The following is a 23032-nucleotide window of genomic DNA, read 5'->3' on the forward strand; positions in this document are numbered from 1 at the left end:
CTTAAACTATCCAGCTAATCTGATACCGTATGGAAGGTCTTACATGTCCAGCATTAAAAATCTTACACTTGTTTGGTTAATCCATTCTATTGATTCAGGATAGCAATAGTAATGAAGAAATGCAATCCTCTTTTCTATGTATAATGAACTTCCTAAATCAAAAATGTTAGTAACTCAATATGCCAAACTTTGGGGCTTTTTATTGTGAACGCTTGACAGTTACTGAAGTGAGATAAATAGTTTATATAGACCTTTGATAGATGTATTGTAAGTTTGTGTTAATTTATTCGGGTATTACACTAAAAAAAGCACAGGTCATTTATTATTTAGCCACTCCTTACCTAGTGAAAGAGATTTGATTTTCCCAGTTCATCGATAATATGTTGACAGATCCACTATCTACAGTGGAACACAGTCCCATGTATGTTTTCCACAAAATCATGTTTCACTAGAGTCTGATAGAAATACAGAGGGAACAGTTGATATTATGATCCAGGTTTAAAAACCGATTGGGCATTTAGACGAGAAGTTGATCTGGTATAAAGTTACAGACAAATTTGCAAATAATAATTGAGGTTCATATTTTGAAGAACATGGCAAGATCACAGTTGTCCAGAGCTAGGGCTTTGGTTCACACACTGCTGTCTAGCACGGTTGTTCTGTCTCATTAGAAAAACCACATTTCTGATTGCCCAAAGCTTTGCCTTAGTTAAAGAATAATTTGCATATATCTAGAGTTTGCAGAGAGGAGGGAGCCTGTTTTACAGATTTCATGAATCACTGACCTGAACTGTTGGGTCATGAAATGAAGAAATGAAAATCTGCAAAGCACAGCGCTCTCGGCTTTTTCATGCTGGGCATCAAACGCCTCTTTTAGGATTTTCCTTGTGGACCCACAGCAATCTAGCAGCAGGTCTTGGCTTTAAGCACCTCATTGCTTGCAAGCATGGAAGGAGATACTCAGTGTACAGGCTTCCTGTGCTGTCTTACCAGGCATTTTCCACTTCTTTTAAAGGCATAACAGAAGGTGGAGCTGTGCCAAGAAGCAAATCCAGCCTGCCACCCTGTAAGGCGCTGAATATCTCCTGGGAGCTTAGAGGTGTATCAGCATTTCCTTCACCCTCTGGACTTACTTAAAATCTCACTAGACTTAGCATCACGCAGATGTGAAGTCAAGTAGTACAATAAAGTGACCTTTTAGTTAACTAGCATTATGTTAAGACCTCTGTGTCTTATTTCTTATCCTGGGGGCTAGCTGAGTTCCTTTGCTTACCCTCAGTGGTGTGCTTAGTCTGGCCTCAGTGGCACTGATTTTTTTTAAGTTGTCCCAGATAATACTCAGGATGAGAAAATACAACATCAGCGCCCATGGCTGCATTTCCCCAGATACGTGTGGATATGGGTGAGTGAATGCATTAGAGAAAAGCAATTAAAAACTTACCCAACACCTGTTTCTTCTGCTCTGTTTGCAGAACTACAGGATGGCAGAGCATTAGATCAATGCAAATGGGATGGAAGAGTATTATTAAAACACCAAACATTATTGTGTGGTTTGAAAATTAGGTCTGCACCCATGTGTTAAATGCTGTTGAAACAGAGAGGGGTATATTAATGGTCTTCCTTCTCATTTTATAAATCATTCTTCATGCTAAACTTGAGTAGGCAAATTCTGTGGTTAATTTGTTTCAAGTTCTTTTCTGTCAGGATTTAGGAGCTTGGTCTAATGTTGCTTTCTCGCTGAGGGATTAGCTCACAGATTAGCTCAGGGTTAACAGGTTTTTTTCTTCATTGTATGTTTCTTCAGATCTGTAACTCTCTTTTTTTATGGGCTGGAGCCCACCTACCAGGCCTAAATTGGTGGGATATACCCTTTCAGGGTGTCTCTTTTGCCAGGTTCTGTGCTTGGTGAGACAAAGAGTCTTTGTGAAGGGCACACTGCTTTGCTAAATCTTCACATTTGTTTTATGAATGTACCCACGTTTTAATCTTCTGCAAAACCAGCAGGAAATCTTTCACATGATTTGAATCTATTTTCAATGTACAGAGCCTTTGTGTTATCTGAAGAATGTCTGCTTTAGCGCTATATCATGTTTTCTGTAGCATTTGCAATACCCATCAGCTGCCAGACTGTTAATTTATGCCTGTGTTTGAGCACACCACACACACACACACACACACACACATACACATGCACGCACACACATTTTAGGGAAGTCTCCATTTCCTGCCTTCCTGGCTAAGACTGAGCTGAGCATTGCATTTAAGGCAGGGGAGCTTAGTTTTCCTCAGTTAGGAATACACTGGATCTGTACTAACATCCTTTCTGGGCACAGGAAATCATAGTCTGCCTTTTAATTAATCCATTGTTTAGAAATATGCCCTTAAACAAGTTTTTTGTCCATTTGTCCTTTCTTCCGGAGTGATCTGTACTCAGCTGTTCAGAATTCATGCTCATTATCTCTTAAAATAGTTAATTCTGGGATATTTTCACAGCGACTTCACTTGCTACCACCATTTATACACACCCAATCCAACCACCTGCAATATGTCATGTAGGGTTCCCAACACTAAATCTCCAGTTCCTTTCAATTGGATGGACTTTGAGTGGGTTTGAGATGAGATCCTTGATCATAGGCTGTTGCAGCGGCCATGGACACTGATTGGAGATGGTTCCTAGAACACCTGCAGCTTAAGCAGTCCCTTCCCCAGATCAATGTGAGCCCTTTGGTTTATAGGCAACCTTGCCAAGGGAAACATGGGAACAACTATTTCCTTTTGTTAGTTCTGTTAGATTTTACTATCTTCTCTACAGCTCTCTTGTCTACATCACGCTAAAGATCGTCATTATTCTTGAGGTCTGCTCCCTTGTGTCATACTGCAAATCTAGAGTCAGTAAATCTAGATTCAGCGCTTCTTCCTCTGACTTCTTTATTGTCTACACCTTGTTTATAGTTTTATTATCCAGGGTCTCTTAATTTCCAGTTTTGTCAATGTACTGAAAACTGCCTTGCCCAAAGCTGCCTCCAGCAGTCCGTGCACTTGGTGAGAACTTCTTCCTCATCTACCTTAAACACACAATATTGTCTTTGCATCCCATCACATTCCTTGTAATCTTTTCACCACCTACTGTAATATCTTAATTAGCCAAGAAAGCCAATGGCATCTTGGCTTGTATCAGAAATTGCGTGGCCAGCAGGTCCAAGGAAGTGATTGTGCCCCTGTACTCGGCATTGGTGAGGTCACACCTTGAGTACTGTGTTCAGTTTTGGGCCTCTCACTACAAGAAAGACCTTGAGGTACTGGAGCGTGTCCAGAGAAGGGCAACTGGGCTAATGAAGGGGCTGGAGACCAAACCTGATGAGGAGCGGCTGAGGGAACTGGGGTTGTTCAGCCTGGAAAAGAGGAGGCTGAGGGGAGACCTTATCACCACCTCCAATTACCTGAAAGGAGGGTGTAGAGAGGTGGGCGATTGTCTCTTCAGCCAAGCGACAGCTGATAGGACAAGAGGGAATGGGCTCAAGCTGCACCAGAGCAGGTTCAGATTAGACATTAGGAAAAAGTTCTTCATCAAAAGGGTTATTGGGCACTGGGACAGGCTGCACAGGAAGGGGCTTGAGTCACCGACCCTGGATGTATTTAAAAGACAAGTAGGTGAGGTGCTCAGGGATATGGTTTCATAGAAGATGAGTATGGTTGGACTCGATGATCTCAAAGGTCTTTTCCAACCTAGTGACTCTGTAATTTTGTGATTCTGTGATCTTTCAATATTATGCATCCCTTCTTTATCTATTTTTTCACATTCCCAGATTGCCACCCTGTCACTTTGCCACACAATCCTTCAACATTCAGCTTGAGCAAAAAAGACATACTGGAAAGGGTAGGAAAATGTCCTGCAAAAACATGTTAGTCTGAAAAAAGTGTTTATTTTACAAATAATTTGTTATGGCAAAAGTGCATCATTGTGTGAAATGTGCTGAAATAAGATTGGGGTATTCAGCATAATTTGTAACATTACACAAAGTATTTACTAGACACCTAGAGATAAGAAAACCTCTAATCGGCTTGAGAATCAGTTTAATAAGCATATTTGACACCTTTTTTCTCCCTAAATATATTATCATGGAACATAAGAATCCTAATACTTTTCTTATCTGACTTTAGCTTGATAATAATCAGAGACCAAACAATTCTTTTGCTTTTATGAAGATATGATTTAAACAGAAAAATACAAAGGCCCTGAAGCAGCAAGTGCTATAAAATCTGCCCTCAGAAGCTGTAATTTTCTTTTTCCCAGCTTAACAAATTTCAGTTGTCAGGAAACAGATTAATCTCCTCATTCTGAAATGTAATATTGCTGTTTGCTAATCTCTCACAATGCAGAGACATTGAAAATGTTATCATAGCAGTTTTAGAGTAGATTTTATGTTTTGGCAAAACCCAATACTTTCTTTGGCAAGGAATATTTGAAATAGTCAAAAGCAAGGATTAACATGAATAATTGAGAGCAAAAAAAAAATTGTTAGAATCAAAATAATTAATTATTTTTTCTCACATTCTCTGGGAAAGTAAAAATACAGATATTACTAATAGCAGTCTGTCAATTTACGGCTTCAACTTTTCTGAGGACCAGCATATTGTCTTTAATCCAGATACTAACAAATAGCTTATTACTTTGTCATGACCTCAAATATATTTGGTTTTCCCTGTGAAACTTGTTTTCTTCCACTAGCCTTCCAAATAATTTTAAGGTGTTGTATAAATAAAAATGTCTTCTTAACCCTCAAGGCTAAATAGCTGTTTTCAGTAATTGAAAAAAAACCCATGGAGAATTTAAACACATGGTTTTACATTGCCACGCTTCAAAAAAAAAACCAACCCAAACTACCACATGACCATAGTTTAAAAAAACACTCAAAAAAATCTAGAATGTTGTAAGTTTAAGACTACACATTTTAGATTAGCAGAGATGATGCTTTATTGTGTGATACATCAAAGTATGCCAGAATGTCATGCTCTCTGTTGACTGAGAAATGCAAGAGGCAGGGAGACGAGTAGTCTTGAAAGAAGACCATCATGCATAGCAGAAGGAGTAAAAATGTTGACACATAAGGTTTGCTTGCATATAGTCCTTATCCACCTCACCAAAACCCTGTTGTTCAAATGGACCTGCACAGACTCACCCTGTGTAGTTTTGGCCCTATGTTTGTGGGATTGAATTGAGTACTAAAGTCCAGGTTTTGTCTTTTTTTTTTTCATTGGCATTTACCAAGTATCTGCACAGTTAAGAATCTTTCACTGTTTTTGTTGCAAACCACTAGATAGATACCACCTGAGTGGAGTCTTAACTGTAACATCTCAGCCAGGGAATGGGATTTTAAAAAGTAAAATGATATTTGCTTTAAATCTCTTCAAGCATTTCATTCTCATGATACCTGACTCTCAGTGTGAAGGTACCAATTGAAAGCTGTGGCTTTTTGAATAAAAAGAAGTCTGAAACATAGGGAAGATTTTGTTTTTCTGCAGCACTGGGGGGGGTGCCGGGTGATGGATCACATCGGTGATGGGACACCCAACTTCCAGCAAGCTGCTGAGTTCCTGAAAGAAAACCTTGCCGCTGCATCGCGGTGCTCAGCATGAGGCAGTCATTTATCCTGTTTCTTGACAGAGCAAATTACCCTACTCAGAGTTGTGGGCTGTTTTCAGTACCTCATATAGTTCTTGCAAGGCTAATTTGGTGTCTCTTCCCTCTCCTCCACTCTGCAGCACAGACTGAGAGCAACTTCAGGACTTCCTAACTTGAGACCCCCCTCTGCTTTCTCTGGGCAGGCAATATGTTCCACTAGCCTTTGGATGCCTAAACAGTAGTAGCCAAATAAATGACACATTCATGCTCTATTTTCTAAAGGTTACTGAGCACACATTCACCAGACTTCCATAGCAAAATAGGAATTGCATCTTAAACTTCACTTGATTAACAAACTGCCTTTGCCTTACCCAGTCTGTAAGTAAGATTTACATATTTTGTTAGATCAGTAAACTGTGGATTAGACCCACTTTTAATAGCATCATTTCTAAAAGTGGGTACACTTCTGGAGAACAAGCACGTTTATATTCGGTATGCAATTTCTCAGAGGAAACAACAGCAACATCTATAGATGGTGTTGGACAGGGATCTGCATCCTGAGCAAGCATCTGTGTTTCAGACCCCAGCATCTAACCATGGGGATTAGCGCATGGGGCTGACATATCTGATCTCCCTGTGCCAAGGGATCACGCCTCCTGTACTGATCCGGACAGGATGCACTTGTGCTGCTCAAGAGCTCCCATAAATCAGGAGCTTTCTCACGGCTGTTTCCAGCAAAGTACCCAGCCCCTTTAACACCTCCTGAGACAATCTCAAAAGCAAAGCAGCTCCTAAAACTTTGCTTTTTCAATGTCTTTTGCTACAAACCAACAAAGCAACTCATTAGAGGGTCTCCTCCTGCTTCCCCCCACCCCCCCCTTTTTCTCCCTTCACCTAGTGAGGGCTAATTGGAGGCCCATAAAATGAATCCAGGAAAATTTTCCTTTGTCTCCCATATATCAGTCTTGCGCTACCAAATTGGGCATATTGTCTCATGCAGTGTTTTATTGTCCCCCAGATCACATTATCGGCGGGGCAATCTCACAAAGGTTAATAGCATTACTAGGTTGTCTCTCAGTCTGACATTCTTGCTCATCACTCTAAATCCAGTCGTTTTTCCAGTGGCGTTAGACATCTCTACTGAAGTTAATTGGATGCTTCTTGCCACTGACTTCAAACCCAACTCTATAAATCGTAACTACTTGTAGCTGATTGTCCCTGCTCTTAACTTTCATTTCACAACTGGGAAAAGTATGTGTGGGTTGATATACCTGGCTTTTCAACCACACTCTTTGACATTTGCAATCCAATTATCGGTCACCTTGGCCATTCATTCAGTCCAACTGTCCTCCCCGTTGGTATGCCATGTGTCAACACCTACTCCGTATACTGCCTCGATGGGAAAATAAACAGTAAATTATGAGCCTATATAAATCCATTAAGGAGTTCCCATGACTCTATAAACCATGGAAGTGAATCTGAAGCACTTTATGCAGTTGCTGGTATCTCAAGTTGGAATTGCTGCTCTGTATTTTTAGAACATCCCAGCTAACTGAAGTCAGACAAGATAAGTATCTGTTGAGAGCCTTGGTGTCCATACAGTAAGAACATGAACGCAAGGGCTGTGCGTGGTAAGATTTTGCTATTACATTCCTGACTAAATGCTTGTCATCAATAGAAAGCAGTAAATTAACATTAATCATTATTTTATTAATGATGTCCTTTCCCCAGGTGGAGAGTATGCTTCCTAGGCTCTACTTACATTTGACTGACCATTTGTGCAGCAGTGAATGCCATCCTGTGGCTGAAAAAACCGAATGCATGTTAAGGACTAGTGCAGAAGAATCAAAGTGCTGAGAATACTTTAAAAGTTGCGATCTTTTAAAATTCCTTCTGCGCTGCGGGAGTAGAATGTCATCTTCTTATTATGCAGACACATAAAGATCCCTTTCCAGGACTCCAGGCACTGTGTAATTAATTAATTATAATAGTATTAATTGATTAATTAATATTAATAACCTGAACATTTTTAATGTGTTCTGAGTGTTACTCAGGGAAATTAAGTTTTCAGGCCAGGATTTTTATTTTTTTAACTTTTTTTTTTCTCCCCAACACATTTGGAATGTTAAAACTTTGGGACAATGTTGGATTGTTACCCCCAAATGACCTTGCTCTTATACACACATCTACTTATTTATGTCAGCAATATGGTCTTGACACATTCTGAAAATTATTCCTATACATCACTGTTTGCAGGATCACTGGCTGCATGTGTAACAGATTGAACCAACAAGGGAAAAAAAAAAGCTTGTTAAAAAAATTGCATATGAAATTGCTGTTTCTTTAAAGTAAACCAAAAAAAAAAAAAAGTCTTGCCTGGGTGTTAAAGTGAGATTCTTCCCAGTCAGTTCCAGTGTATGCAGTGGTGGTGCTGCTGCGATGATGCACATCTTCTCTACCCTTTAGCTTATAGCTTTCAGGTACTCATTAGGCAGTTGCAGCCCAGGGCTGAGCAAAAGCTGAATGAGAAATAAAAACAAGCTGAAATGGGCTGTAGGTGCAACCCTGTTCTCACTAAAGTCAATGGGAAAATTCCTATTGATTTCCAAGTCACAGGATTGCACAAGTGGCCATCTCCACCAAGAACATACCTGTGATTCTTTGGCTGCTCAGACAACGTGAGTTCAATTCATCAGGGAAACACTTGTCATTAGACTTCTCCCATGTATCTTTAGCCCGGCAGTATGTGCATATCTACCATCCATGGTGCAGCTGGGGATGCTGAGGCTATTCAGGTGTTTGTGGAGGTTGGTAGAGGTTCATCACAGCTGAAAAAGGAGCTAAAATAACTGTGTGGGGAACTGTTACAGGGAACTGGACCCTAAATGTACACTTAACTGTTCCAGTCTTGTGAAAAAAGCAAGATTTTGCTATGTCAGATGATATAGAGTCCTAATGCACCCATCAGAGAAGGGGCTAATGGCTCTCATCCTTTATCACTGGAACAGTTATGTGAATTTTAGTTTCACATCTTTTTTACTAGACATAATACCCAAGCCCGTTTTCCAGGCTGAATTTTAAAAGCTGGAAACTGAATTTGGAAAAGGTAGAAAGGTAGTCCAAGAGTATGAGTTTTGCTTCAAAACCAGAATCTGCATTTTCTCCCTACATACAGTCCCATTCTGATTATCAACCAGCTTGTAAAATTGACCCCATGTCAATGTAAACCGGATAGTCGATATTTATAGGACACTTAGAATCGAAGGCAAGTGGAGATTGAGATAATAAGGCTTCTCCATATTGCCTATTAGATGAAACTGTGATTAAATACAGCCCAATTAATGCTTATTAACTGCCTAAAATTAATTTGTCACAGAAAGTTGTGAAGTAGGCACTGAGAAGTCAAGTAGAAATTTTTTATTGCTAAAATCAAAGCAATTATTGATTTGATTTGATTTAATTTAACCTGGTCTGACAAAACTAGAATGATATTGTCATTATAGAAAACTGCCTTGGGAAGGGCCCCAACAGCCAAACTTCTTATTCACACTTCTCGCCTTTATCTTACTCAATTTTCATACTGATTTTCTGAGTAATTTTATACTGCTTTGTATATTTTAGGATGTAGTCCTCACCTGACTATGAAAATTACTTTATTCACACATGTATGAGTAATTGCTATCATACTGTCAGCTAAGTTGTTTAAAACTTTACTTGGCATCTCAACGCTAACGAAAGGAACTTCTATGAAAAATTGGAGTATCACAAAAAAAATCACATCTTCATATTTTTCCTTTTGGACTGGTGAACACAGTCAGAGCAGTCTTCCAGAGTGACAGTTCACTAAAGCCAAAGAAATTTCTGAGGCTTAAAATGTCCATTTTTTGCCTTATGCAAATGTAGAATGTCTCCACAGGATCAAAACCCCTAACCCTAACCCTAACCCTAACCCTAACCCACACCCCTTAATAGTCTGATGTTTTATACTTCTAACCTGGCAAAGACATGCATTTTCATTAATCAGCTTTTTAACGGGTAAGCTTTACTTAAAACATAAAACTGTATAAGCTTCATTTTTTTATCTTGAAAAAGCTAAATTACATTTAAATGACAGAGACTACCTTCCAGGCTATCAGCTATAACACCATCTTTGAAACATTTTACATGTATGTGTGGATAGGAAACATTCATTATTTCTTGCATATTATAAAAACCAAAAAGTATAAGATGGGAATTGGATGTTTCCAGTTACTATTGCTGGGACACAAAGCCTTTCCCTATGTTGGTGTTAATCAAAGGCTTTTTGATAAGTGATGAGTTCTGTGATAGAGATTTGGTTTTTTTGGGGAGTGAGTACAAAGTAGCATTCTGTCTGTAGTTAAATTGTAAAATTCGTTACCGAAATCGTAGTTACACAGTGCATTTTCCTTCAGTAGCCAGAACATCTTAAGAGATTTCCAGCTCCTCTGACTTGGGGACCTGCCATTCCTCTCCTTGCTTTGCTCTCTCACCACCATCACTCATTAACCATCTGCCTTCTGGGGCATTTGGTTTTCTTTCAGCAATTCATTTGAAATCCTGCTTATTTCAGTATCCCTGTTCGTAGCACAGATGCACGAACAGTTTATTGACGGGTGAAGGTGGCTGTAAACCGATGACAGGGGAAGAACAAATGGCTGGAGGAGGAGCTGGAGATGGGGCTGGATGCATCTTAATCTGCCTTTCTGATGAAGACAAGGTGGTGTCATCCCCCGTTAGCACAACCAAGTGCTAGGGAGACTTTAAAAAAGAAAAAAAAAGGCGTTATCTTTCTTTTGAAAGTACGTGGTTCCGTTTCATAGAGCAGCATAGAGCTTGGGCGCAGTGTACCTGTACAGTAAATAGCTTTAAAGAATTACAGAGTATATGTTTCATCTCACTGGATGCCAAATACTACCTCCTAAGCAATAGCAATACTGGTTCAAGACCGATTATCACAGTCTCAGGTAAGGGTGTTTGACACACCGTCAGAAGGCACTGGCTGTCGGCATGACAAAAATTGTTCAGAACTAACTTTTGATATGATAGTTCAAGAGAGAAGAAGATATTTCCTTTGAATTTTGAAAATGTAATTTGATGTTATTTGGAACAGAAGCCACGTGCCACAGGAATGGTTAGGGCATTCCGACCCAGCTCCTTTGTGCTGTGCCTGTTCTTAGGGCAGCGTGTGCTGCGTTAGCATGAGGCAGTGCTGCTGACTTACCGCAGGATAGATGGAGGGCTGTTGCCACGCACAGAAATTCACCTGCACCGAGTTAGAGAGTTTCTGCTAAAAGAGTTGCTGTACCTTAATTTCCCATCAGTGTGAATATCTGGGGATTTACACTACAGACTGATACAGCTGCATGCCCGGAGCAGCTGAAAAGAACCTTATCATTTTGCTGCTTGATTGATTAACTTCACGGTGACTAGTACTATAGCTTGATTAATTTTTGGCAATATATCAGCATATATTTTTGAGCATAGCCTTCCTGCTATTAGGGAAAAAAATCTTAGAAGTACGGATAAAATCTTACATCTTTATTAACAGACAGACTTGTTTTTCTGGCTACTACACGATTACACACATTGACTGGTGTAGTATGAAAGAGGGAAGATTAGGGACATGGAATGACCATCATCATTTTGAGGAAACTTTGAAGAAGGTGTTTGATTCCTGCTTATAGTAGAGGTGAGAATCAAGTGACTTTTGTGAAGGAAAATGAAGGGCAGTTGAATAACTGAGAAAAGGGCAGTGCAGCGAGCTTCAACGTTGCTGCACGCCTCTTTTGAATATCTGATCAGCTGCTTCTTGTCATGAGAAAAGCAAAATCCACAAATGGCTGAAGTAGATACTCTGATATGAATGGAATTGCAATTGACATAGAGATTACTACTAACATTAAACTGCCTCAATATCTTCATTTGCAAGCTTTATGTTATTTAAAGCTGCTTGAAGCAAAATGTTCTCATATTTGACTACTCATTTTCTGTTCACAAAAGTCTTTGATCATAATCTTCACTATCAGCAGGAACTAAAGACCTTCTTCAAAGTTTGTTGTGAAGACCAATACACAACTTTTATCTTTCTCATTTAGAGGCTATGGGGGTAGTTATACTTCTGTTTAGCAGTAGATTGTTTCTTAAGAGGTTTCATACATCTATAAAAATTATTTTTCAACAATCGCATATCAATCTTTATCTTTTTTGTAAGGCATCAATCTGCTAAAGTGGGTTAATGTCCTTTGATCCAGATGTTACCAGAGGACTCTTTGGAGTGTATTCTTTTGCTTTCCGGTTTTTTCTTTGTTACGTGCTGGGGTAGCAAAATTCATTGTTATAGCCTCATGAATCAAGAAAGGAAATTCTCAGTGTATCCAAAAGACTTTTACTGTTCTTATCTGGAGACTGATACTGTGGACATCTCAGATTTTCGAATCCTCTGTGGGGGGGGGACTTTGCAAGCTGCTCAAAGCACTGCTTCTGACTGTAACCTAGAAGATCAGGAAAAGTCCCAGCTGAGAAATGTTTTTTCTTACCAGATGATTTCCACTGTTTGCTGTTGCAATTTTCAAACAGCTCGTAGCATAAAGCCTGTTGCAGAATAAATGGAGTCTTTATTTCAGTCTTCAGGCTCCCATTTCTCCTTTCAGGCTCCCAATCTGAGATTTCATTCTGCCAGGTCATTTGGTTACCATCTACAGGTCTCAGTACCCTGAGTGTGGCGGAACTTGAGATTTGAATCCTCTTCAGACTTTCTTCAGTACTCTCTTCTAGTATTTCATTTTGCAGATACTGCAGGGAGCATTTAACTCCAACTGAAAAAGCCTGCCTTCCTTCCTTCCTGTCTTTTGGCAATACAGTGCTGAAATTACCTGATGTCATCGTTAATTCTCAAATGGTTTAACAGACCATTATGCATCATTTTCCAGTTTGAATGTGGCTGGAAGCCATTGACTTACCTAATCAGCCACCTACAGTGTTTGTGTCAGTAATAATCTGTATTTAAAATGTACTCTGAATTATTTATTTCGGGTAGCTGGCCAATGCAAAGGTATTATTTTTTCTATGATTGAAAACAAGAGTTCCCAGATTAACACATTGTAAAGGAAATAAGGAAAGATGGAGCACACTGGTATGATTGGCACTCTTTCCTACAAGAAACGTTTAAGTAATTTGTCTTTTGGGACAGCACTGCATTCTATTAGGGTAAGTGAAATAAGCAGCTGCCCGCTTCTTTTTCCCCAGTTGCCAAATAAAGGATTAGAACAAGAAGGCGTCTAGTTTACTACAGCTTACTTAGTATTTTTGTTGAGCTGAAAAAAAAAAACCAACCCAAAATTGCCTTTTTTGTTCCCCCTCCTGTTCATCCTTGAGTTTTGCTGCCTCCACGTTGCAGCAATAGTCTGATGCGTAGTTCAGAAATACAACGCGCTTCAGGAAAATATTCCCTTGTAAGAATTTAGCTTCGAATTTAGTCCCTCTCTGAAGTAGGCAGAGATAGTAATTCAGTGTATTTGACTTTAAAGTTCCATTCATCCTTCAATGAGCTCTCCTTTATAATCTTTTATTTCTCTTACTCAGGCTGAATTCCAGAGGCTCTTACAATAGGTATTGCAGCTCGTTTGCGCATTGGCAGAAGAAACAAACCCATTAGTCACTAACAGCAGGGGTATGCCTCAGCTCTCAGGCTCCCTTTGATCATTTTTCTGTCTCCAGTAACTCAACCAGATTCTCTTTTCTAAAGTTTTCTGAAGCAAAATTGGCTTTTCTGGTTGGGGGAAGGGGCTTCTAACTGAAGCCCTCATTATGCCCGCTCCTCAGATGAGATGCAGGCATCTCGCCTCATTCTTTTTTTTTTGCATTAAGCAGTATCACGTGAGTGAAAATAAACAAGTAAGTATGACATCTTACAAGTTTTGCAATGCTAATGACAGTAAGGTGGCGGTTCCTCTTCACTAAAAAATTGGGTAGGCTGAGTACTTCCTCCTGCCAAGGCGTGATATGGAAGAACATTCTTGTTCTTCTTGAGGCTTGATAATTCACATTAAACACCTGCCGATTGTCGTCTTGTACTTGTTGAAGATCCCTGCTAGCTACTCTCTCCAGCAGAGTTAATAATTGTCTTGGAAGTCATGAGTTTGTGTTAATGAGACTCAATATTGTACTTTTAATTCAGGAGAGTGGTCCTCCCAGTTTCATTTGTATTCTGAAAAAAAACACAAGAGCTCATCCTTCTTTAGTTAAGTGTCACAGTCCAATTCATAGGAGTGATTGTCTCGAGGTAAAATTATTCTTGTCACCAGAAATGAGATCTGCTAAGCTGATTCTATGTTCTAGGCAATAGTTTCACAGCAGAAGTCTCCTCCACACCACCTTTGTGGTCATGAAAAGAAAAATACCTAACATTCCAGCTGTTCTATGTTAACAGTTAATGTTGACCTTGGTTTTCACTGAGAAGGTCCACTGCTATGGAATCTCTCTGTAGTTGGTCTGTGGGCTTGAACGCAAACATGACTATAATAGAGTATGTTTCAGTATAGCCATAAACAGCAAAGCCAGTGGGTGAATGCAGATACCTGCAGACTGTTGTTCACTTTATGAAGAAGACTGTAGTGTCTGTAGGTTGTGGGAAAATGACGTATAGGAGTGTACCATGAATGTGGTATATAAAGTTCATATGATTCTTGCTGTCTCTCCTTTTAAAATGTTCCACTCTGCTGTCTCAGGTTGCACGTGGGCAAGGATACATGGAGCCTGGATACCAGACTCAGCACAAAGACTGGACAAGGCATACAGAAAGGCACCTGCTAACCAAGCAGCCACTTCTCATCTCTTCTAGGAAAAGCTTTAATTGCAGTCCTCACCGTTTCACCATCTTGATTAGTCTCGTTTGGGTTTTGATGGCACATCTTTAAGAGCATATATTGAGACAGCATCTCATTCATCTATATCACCTTTCTTTGTTGGTTTTGGTTTTTTTCCCCTACCATACCATCTGCAGATTTCTAAACAAAAGGACCTCACCGGTCCTAAATTACAGCTTCTCTCCTGGCAAGCTCTCCTGTGCCTTGCACATCTGCCTTTCACATTTCCAGAGATACCAGCTGTGAATTAGCTTTTGTGTCTTTGTCCTACAAACATCCCAACCTCCCTCCCCTCCCTGGTTACTTTTCACTGTAATTTCCAGCTGTTTAAGGGTTTTGCTGAAAACCTTGGTACTGCTTGAATCAGAATTGCCTCTGTTAGAGGGGCCCCTAAGTGCCTGTGTGGTAGGGTGCTTGCGATGGGATTGGTATTTGCAGAGCGCTGTGCTGAACCCACTTTTGTCTTGGAACAATTTTGAACTGGCAGCAGTTTGTTATTTTGTTTTCATGTGTTGTCCCGGAGGGTTGGTTGTGTTTTGGGTTTGATTTTTTTTCTGTTGGGGCAGAGGAAATTTTTGCAGGTCTTTTACCCTTTTTATAACTGGAACCTGAAAAACCCAGGCTGGGGTCTGGCTTGATGGGGCAGAAAAGAGGGGTCAACCAGGGCATGTATTTACAGTTAGGGAAATAATCATGTCGCTGGTGTGAGGGCAGCTTAATTAATTAATTTACATGCCTGCAAAGAGGGAGCTTTAACTCACACTTCAGCTCCTGTGTCTGGCGCTCAGAGCTTCGCGAGTGGAGCTGGAGCCTGTCATTTTGAAAAGTTTTGAGTGTCACCCAGAGAAAAAGGCTTTGCTGGTACGTAACATTTTCCTCTGGGGATGTAAAGTTTTAGACAGAGCAGAACTGACTAACTTCAGGCCTTCTATGTTAATTTCTGTTAATTAGCTGCCATTGCGTGCTATAGCCGTTACTATTTTCCATTAGCTGTCAGCAAATATTTTCAGCACAACTTTTCCATTACTGAATGGATTTCCCACAAGTTTGGACACACAAAAACAAACACGTTTTTACTGCCACAATGCCGCGGTAGGCGGGGTTTCAGCAGTCACCTAAGGAACTGTGAGGCTGTGTGTTTGGTAGAGCAGGAAGATAGCTTAGCTCCTGGAGCACAGACTTAAAGTTGACTGAAGTAGGTTTGCCATCATGGTCACTTGACTGGTTCTACCACTGCGGTTTACAGAGATTATATTATCGTTATCAGCTGTAAAACTTTAATCTCCTCCCCACACCTTTTATCAGAGATGACTTCTAGCAGGTCGAAGAAAATGTCTTTTTTAGGGTTTTGGGGTTTTTCTTGTAAAAGCTGAGCAATGTTCTGAGCAGAAAACAAGAGTTTCCTGAACCTTGCCAGTATTTTCTACGTATTAAGAACATTGCCCCCTAAAAAAAGCATTTTGTTGGTATTTTTGACCTGTGTTTAAATAAGTGTGTCTGTGTTTCTGTGCACTAGGTCTGTACCGTCTGGCACCGCTGATTATTTTATCTGTGGAGTCAGCAAAAATCCTGTAAAAGGTTTTTCTTTGTTAACCTGTGCTCTTGCCGAGAGCTTAGTGAGTTTAACCAGAGCAGAACAGAAATAAAGGGGATCAGCCTCTAAGTGGGACAAAAGTTACTTACTGCCGAAAGGCTGCAATAGGGGAATTGGCAGAATTGGCTTTTTGTTAGCTGCAGGAGCTCTGAAGTTCTCCTGGAGCGGTGGAGTGGAGAGGCTGAGGTTGCTCTCACCGGGTGCAAAGACAGATTCGCAGCCATGTGTGCAGCCTTTCGGTGTTATAAATGCTATTTTGGAAAGTGTAGCGAGTGGGAACTGGATGGCTGAGTACACTGGTAATGAGCTGCGGGTCCTCTCCCCGCACCCCCTCGCCGGTGAGTGACAGATGGCACGTTGGTGGCTTCGCAGGATGAGGATGGTCCCCATCCGGCTCCCAGCAGGCAGTCATCCATATCACGAGGCGGCAATCCCAACAAGTGCTAATTGCCAACCCTGGTGACAGTCTACATGTTGTTGGGAGGACAGGCTCCACTCTCCAAATGAGTTATGGGCTGATATGGGGGGTTTACATTGCCGTACATACTTCCATACCATTTGCTTTCCTGTCAATAAGAGGGTTTGGTCCCTAAGGCTGTCAGTCTGTTCCCTTGCACTGCATCATTTTTTTAAAAATACAGTAAAATACAGAAAATGGAAAAGTTCTTCTACCTTTGCTCGTGGAAAATGCAGTCAGCTTTCTGCTGATCTCAGTACTGAATTGGGGTTACCCTAAGTTTAGACTTCTTGTCGCAAGGAGGGTGCAATGACTAGGGACATTATTCCCAGAAAATGATGATTTGCCTAAGGGTTGGACATCAGGATGCTATGATTTGCAAGGGGATGGAGAAACATTTAATGGGAAGCAAAGCATCAAAAAGTTAACCAGCAATGTAGTCAACGTACAATGCTTGGTATGAGCATGGAAGGGTAGATAATACCTTGGCTCACTGTCATCAAAAATGCTGTAGGAATTGGTATGTTAGCATACACAGCTGATGGTGAAATCTGAACTTCTTTCATGCAAACAGAAATAACTTTCTCCCTTATTTCTTTCTCTTTAGAAAATGCAATCGAAATATTGAGGGAGAAGTTTGAAACATATTGATTACATTTTGAAGGCATATTATTAAATCTCTTGAGTCCTTGTTGATCTTGGATCATTTCATTTTCACAGTGTTTCAGACTGAAAATGATTAGTAATTCTGTTTAAGTTGCAGCTAAATTAGTAATTAACTTCGGTCTCAACGATTTTATTTCTTACGTGTTTCTGGCAGCACAGTGCACTCTTTACACAATGCAGCAGAATTTTGTGCTACCTGCCTCTCTGTGTCCCTTACAGTCATATAAAGCAGTTTTGGAATTAATGAGCTGTCAAATCTCAGGTAATGAATGAAAAGAACTGACAGAAATTCTTTTGTTGTCTAAGAAATTCCAAATAATTAATGGAGAAAAGTGACAGAGATTCTTTTAGGATTTAAGAAATGCATCTTTCAAATTCATGGTGTGACTGAAGAAATTTTAAAAGCAGTTTGCAAAAAAAAGCAAGGATCCTGCTTAATGGGTTAATTCCAGTTCTCTCTTCTGAGGCAAACTTGCAGAACTTGAGATACAAGGATTTGATTTTTGGAGAAATCGGTTCCTAATCCTCTGGTTCCCCATTCTAGTTTCATCTCAAAAAAAGTCTTCCTGATTCTTTTATTTGCCATTGTGGGTATATTTCAGTTAGTGAGCAAGTCTTGTGTGCAGAGAAGACTATGTGAACTGCAGTTTATGGTGTTTCCTTATGTTTTATATTTTCTTCCAATTTATTAAGTCCCACTGTAGCTCTTCAGAGTAATACCTCTACATCTGTTGTTTTTCAGGTAACTGTCTCAGATGGGGGCACATCTCCCAAGCAGTCCTCCGTTTGGGTGGTGGTCCAGGTTCTGGATGAGAATGACAACAAACCACAGTTTCCAGAGAAAGTCTATCAGATCAAGCTGCCAGAGAGGGACCGTAAGAAAAGAGGGGAGCCAATCTACAGAGCTTTTGCTTTTGACAAAGACGAAGGCCCTAACGCAGAAATCTCCTACAGCATTGTGGATGGAAACGATGATGGGAAATTTTTTATTGATCCCAAAACAGGGATGGTTTCTTCCAGAAAGCAGTTTACAGCTGGGAGTTATGACATCTTAACGGTAAGTGCTCTTTCACTGACATACAAAGCCATGATTTCACTGGCTTTGGTTTAGAAATAAGCCTGTTTGTACAAAGAGTGATATATGACGGTGTTTAACATATGACCTATATCTAGTAGCTGGCTGTATTAAGAAATACAGTATTCCCATACAACTGTGGCCACAAATTGTTCTGAGAGTGTTCATGTAGTGCACTATTCTCAGGTTGTTCAGTCAACTTGCAAATTCTCAGTGCAAGTCATTCCCTTGAATGCAAACTGAACAGATACCTCTATGAGTGTTACTTTTTGTGTGGACACAGCTGTCTGCATTCATGGAAAAGTCCTTTTACTGACCAAGTCAGAGGGCTTCAAGGAGGAGATGTAAAGAGTGCAGTATGTTGAGTACCGTTCTCACCACATTAAAAGGTATGAGTATGTCAGCAATTTCAGTTAAAAGAAATGTCAAAATATTTCTTCCAGAACTCGAATTATGTAGGCCATAAATAGAAGGAATGCTAGATGGTGGTGTTGATATAACACAATATTAAGATTTGAAAGTGCACTCTTCATCTACAACAATAAGCCAAGAAGTTGTAGCTAAGGAGTTGACAGAAGAATGTCAGAGGTCCACAGTCTGACCTGCAGTAAAGGTAGCAATGTCACTTGCAGTAACAGATCTCTGTTGTGTTACCTTCATAGGGTTGGAAACTGTGACAGGAAAATGAAGAATTTTTGAGAAATACCTAGTAATCAGAGTAGAGCACCCTTTGGGTGAGCGAGTGCCTTTCCCTTCTGCTGGAAGTCGCTTCTGGGATCTGGCCCTTAATATAATGCAACAGCTGAAGGTTTTCTACCTTGAAATTGCTCATCACACCCTCAGCATCTTTTCACTAAGGGCCTGCCCGCCTTGAATGGAGTGGGGGGCGAGTGTTAGCGCCAAGCCCACTTAACACATTTCCAGAGGAAGAAATAGGATATGGTATTTCAGGAAAGCATCTCCCATTTTTAACTGGCGTAGTAACAGTATATTTACACCAGTGATCCTATATAGCCAGAAACATTTCCTTTAGTTTTGAAAGAAACCCTATTTGATTGGCATGGATGATATTCACCAAAGTATCCATTTTGTAACATACATTATCCCTTTCCTTATCTGCAGTGTTTATTGCTGCTCATCTTGTCTTTTCTGTGCTAAAGCCATAAAGCATGCCAGGCGAACATCAAGTCTATCCATTGCTCTAGAGGACATTATAATGAAAAGAATTAGCACCAAGCTGGGCAATTCTTAATGAACACAACAGAGATGAGAAAGCAAGGAAAATAAATATAGAAAAATTTTAAATTATATTTGTTTTAGAGAATGGAGGAAATGATCTGAAACGCATTTAACTGAATTAAAGATTCTGAAGAAGGCAATGTAAGGAATATCAATCTTATCCGCAATATGGATGCCATTTAAAAGCAATCAAACATGGTCTGGGTGAGCATGTGTCAAAAGTGCACAGCATCCCACAGGGTCATTATAAAGCTCCCAGCATTACTGCAAGGGTGAAAGATGAAATCGGAGAGGGAAGCTGGTTCTGGAGAAGAGGATCTGTGTGGGGAGCACTGGTATTACATCTCTGGGAGGCCTTGCACCAGTATTTCTGAAACAAAACATTACAGTCTGAAACAGGTCTTTTCAGTGAAAAGTCAAAATGTAACAGAAAAAAATTATAACTAAGGAAGTAGTGCTTATCTCCCTCTTTTTACATGGGATTTTATGTAGAGGATTAAAAAGGCCATTTTCCAAGTCATCATCATCACACCATAGAATTAGGTCTGCACTGCCAAGCTGTGATGCTCGGTCTGAGTCCTCTTTCCTTTGTACCTGCCAGATAAAAGCAGTGGACAATGGCCGGCCCCAAAAATCTTCAACTGCACGCCTCCATATCGAGTGGATAAAAAAGCCTGCGCCCTCGCCCGTGCCCCTGACTTTTGATGAACCATTTTACAACTTCACGGTCATGGAAAGCGATAAAGTGACAGAAATCGTTGGGGTGGTCTCTGTGCAGCCATCTAATATTCCTCTCTGGTTTGATATTGTTGGTAAGTTGGGACCCAGCAGCGTAAGGAGGAAGCTTCAGAAGCAAAGCATATGGATGTGTGGTTTTGAGAGCAAGAAAACTAACCGTGAACTGTCATGTTGTGTCCCCTCCCCCAAATTAAACCCTCTTTTGTAATGTGGAAATGAAAATTCTATTTTAATATAGTGATAACAATAATAATAATAACAACAGTATTCCTGCTTTTGTTATGACTCCTTAGCTAAGCTGAAAAAAAGAGCGCTGTATGGCTGAATTGTTTTTTTTCATACTATGTTATTTACTGCAATCTTAATGTTGTCTGTCATTTAAATTCTATTGTCATACTTTGCTAATCTCATTTCTAAATGTATTTATGGTACTTAGACTTGCTGTCCCTCATTTCTCTCTTTCTTCACCTTTTTTTCTGCATTCTGTTCTTTTTTTTCTGCTTCCGACTGCCCTGCTTCAAGGTGGCAAGCATGCTCGAGAGATGTTCTATATTCTACAGACAGCTTGTGGGCAGAACTGTTCAACAGAAGGTACCCTTAGTGCAAACACATTTGCTAAAATACAACTATCCAGGCTGCCTTTTATTTTTGCAAGTTCTTTGAGACAATTTATATTACAACTTTCCTAAGTGCCTGTGACAGGATGCGATGCGACACATGGATGTGCTGTGTTTCTTTCTATGACAGCTTTTACCGTGTTTGTGTCCAATTATTATCATTTTATTCACGGATTTTCCGCAGTTGATCACAAATAATTAATTCAAACTTTTCACAGTCCAGTGCCATCCATTTAACTGTGAAACAGAATGGGATGCATCAACATATGGGTTACAACTGAAGCCACCAAAAGTATGTCTTGAATGCAAGCTGAAAAAGAGAAATGTGATTTATTTGAGATTTCAACCACAAAATTTCCTTACATAAAATTGCTCATAAAAATAGAGAGGGAGAAATACCCTTCGCAAAGAGGAGAAGCCATTGAAGCAATGGTCTTAAAATCGCAGGGAAATGCCACTAAGGATGTGGCTGCCAAAAAGGCAGGAGCAGAGGGTCTCAATGTAGTTGTAGTGGAGAAACAGGATTTAATGTTCCTAAGCACGTTTTCCCTGCATCTGCCACTGATTCAGTCGTGTTATTTAAAATAAGGCATTTAACATCCCCAAAATGACACTTTCTCCAGCAGCACGATGACCCCACAAAGTTATTGTGCTACTTAATGATTGTGGATACTCGTGCATAATGTTTATATACCTTTGGATGTAAAACACCCTGTCTGCACAAAGTGCTGTTATTTAAATGAAGGGTTCTAAAGCAAATACTATATGAAAGATTAGAGGAACAAAAAGCCTTTGCCAGAGACTTAGTGGAAAGGGTGCATCAGCAGTCTTTATTTACAGGGATTGAGCCCGGCTCTCATTTCAGCGTAGCTATTTGCGAATGGGTTTAGCCAACAGGAAGGACAAGGACCACAAGAGAAAGCGTCTGTCGGAGTCGGTTTCATCCACCTTTTATTGCCAGTTTGTGCAGATGAAAGACAGAAGCAGCGGCATTTCCTCTTTGAATTTGTAGCACAGTCTCTGATGTGCCAACCGCATCAAAATTAAACCCAAAGCTATTATCCTGTTCTCAGGTTCCTGCTAGCCCCTGGGGAGGGACAGCATGAGTTTCCTACACTTTTCCTCCCATTCCCTTGGTTGTTTCAGTATGCTACATGCAATTTATTAGCTAATGTTTACATTCCCTTTCTCTTTCTCACTGACCCTAACTTTCCTCCCAGGAGAAATCTATCTTTATTGATGTCATTGCCACTTTTTTTTTCACCCCATTTGAACCTTTTGCCGGACTCCTCTGCCTTTCACAGCCTTTTGGTCCTTTCCCTGGCAATTTCACAAACTCTCATTAAAATGCTGCCGGTGTTAAGCACTGAGAGAAGTCCCCACTCTTCTGCTGTGTTCTTTGACATTATTAGAGCCACTTGCAATCAAGCAACACCTTATTTTTTTTTCCTACCAAACAGAGATGATAGGCAGAGCACTGTGAAATTTAAACCTTAATTTTTTTCATCTAATGTGACCTTTATGGCTAAAATAGTTCAAATGGCTTTGAATATTTTTGTTATTTAAACAATTCTAATGTTTTCCCTGTAGTGTGTAGCTCCTGATGCTGCAAGATATTGCTTGGGGTCATGGAGACAGAGCTCCCCTAATGAGAAATTGGTGGCCCTGACCATCCAGTTCAGTACTGTTATCAAATGAATGCTGTCATTAAATATTATTGCTGTTATAAATAATAGCAATAGCAACAGCACCTGTTTCTGCAGCAGGAATTGCCAATGGTCCCACCCCGAGAGGTTTATAGGCAGAGCACTGTACATTTAGGTTATGTTGGATGCTTTAGTCAGTGCCAGTTTTAAAAAAGTAAATAAATAAAGTAAATCCTCTCCTTGTTCCTCAATAACATGTGGAAAAAAATAAAAGATGTTGATACTTTCCTTTTGGGAGAACATTGAGGTCTACCACTGAAATGCCCAATGAAAGGCATGGGTTATCAGTAGAAGTTAGTTTCATGATGAAAGCTGTATAGGACTGCTGATGCAAGAGATGGTTTCTTTGCTGCTGTAAAACCTAGACCTGATCCTGCCCCATCTGGTATTTTGTGATTTCGGACCTCCCTGCACAGTTCACACTAATGTCAA

At 40.1% G+C, this 23032-nt stretch overlaps 1 protein-coding gene across 4 annotated transcripts in view; it reads left to right on the forward strand.

Moving 5' to 3' along the window:
* FAT3 (FAT atypical cadherin 3) overlaps nucleotides 1-23032 on the forward strand; it is a gene marked incomplete at both ends in the record, with an annotated part of 342641 nt that overhangs the window by 216716 nt on the left and 102893 nt on the right. For 2 of the 4 annotated variants that reach the window (XM_084265956.1, XM_084265958.1), the window contains 3 exons: nucleotides 17968-18282; nucleotides 20141-20351; nucleotides 20800-20868. In XM_084265956.1, coding sequence (XP_084122082.1) covers nucleotides 17968-18282; nucleotides 20141-20351; nucleotides 20800-20868 — 595 coding nt within the window. The remainder of the gene's footprint in view (nucleotides 1-17967; nucleotides 18283-20140; nucleotides 20352-20799; nucleotides 20869-23032) is intronic. The other 2 variants (XM_084265957.1, XM_084265959.1) reach the window with 1 other exon arrangement.

Source organism: Gallinula chloropus (assembly GCF_964237585.1).
Source record: "Gallinula chloropus genome assembly, chromosome: 1".
Classification (NCBI taxonomy): Eukaryota; Metazoa; Chordata; class Aves; order Gruiformes; family Rallidae; genus Gallinula; species Gallinula chloropus.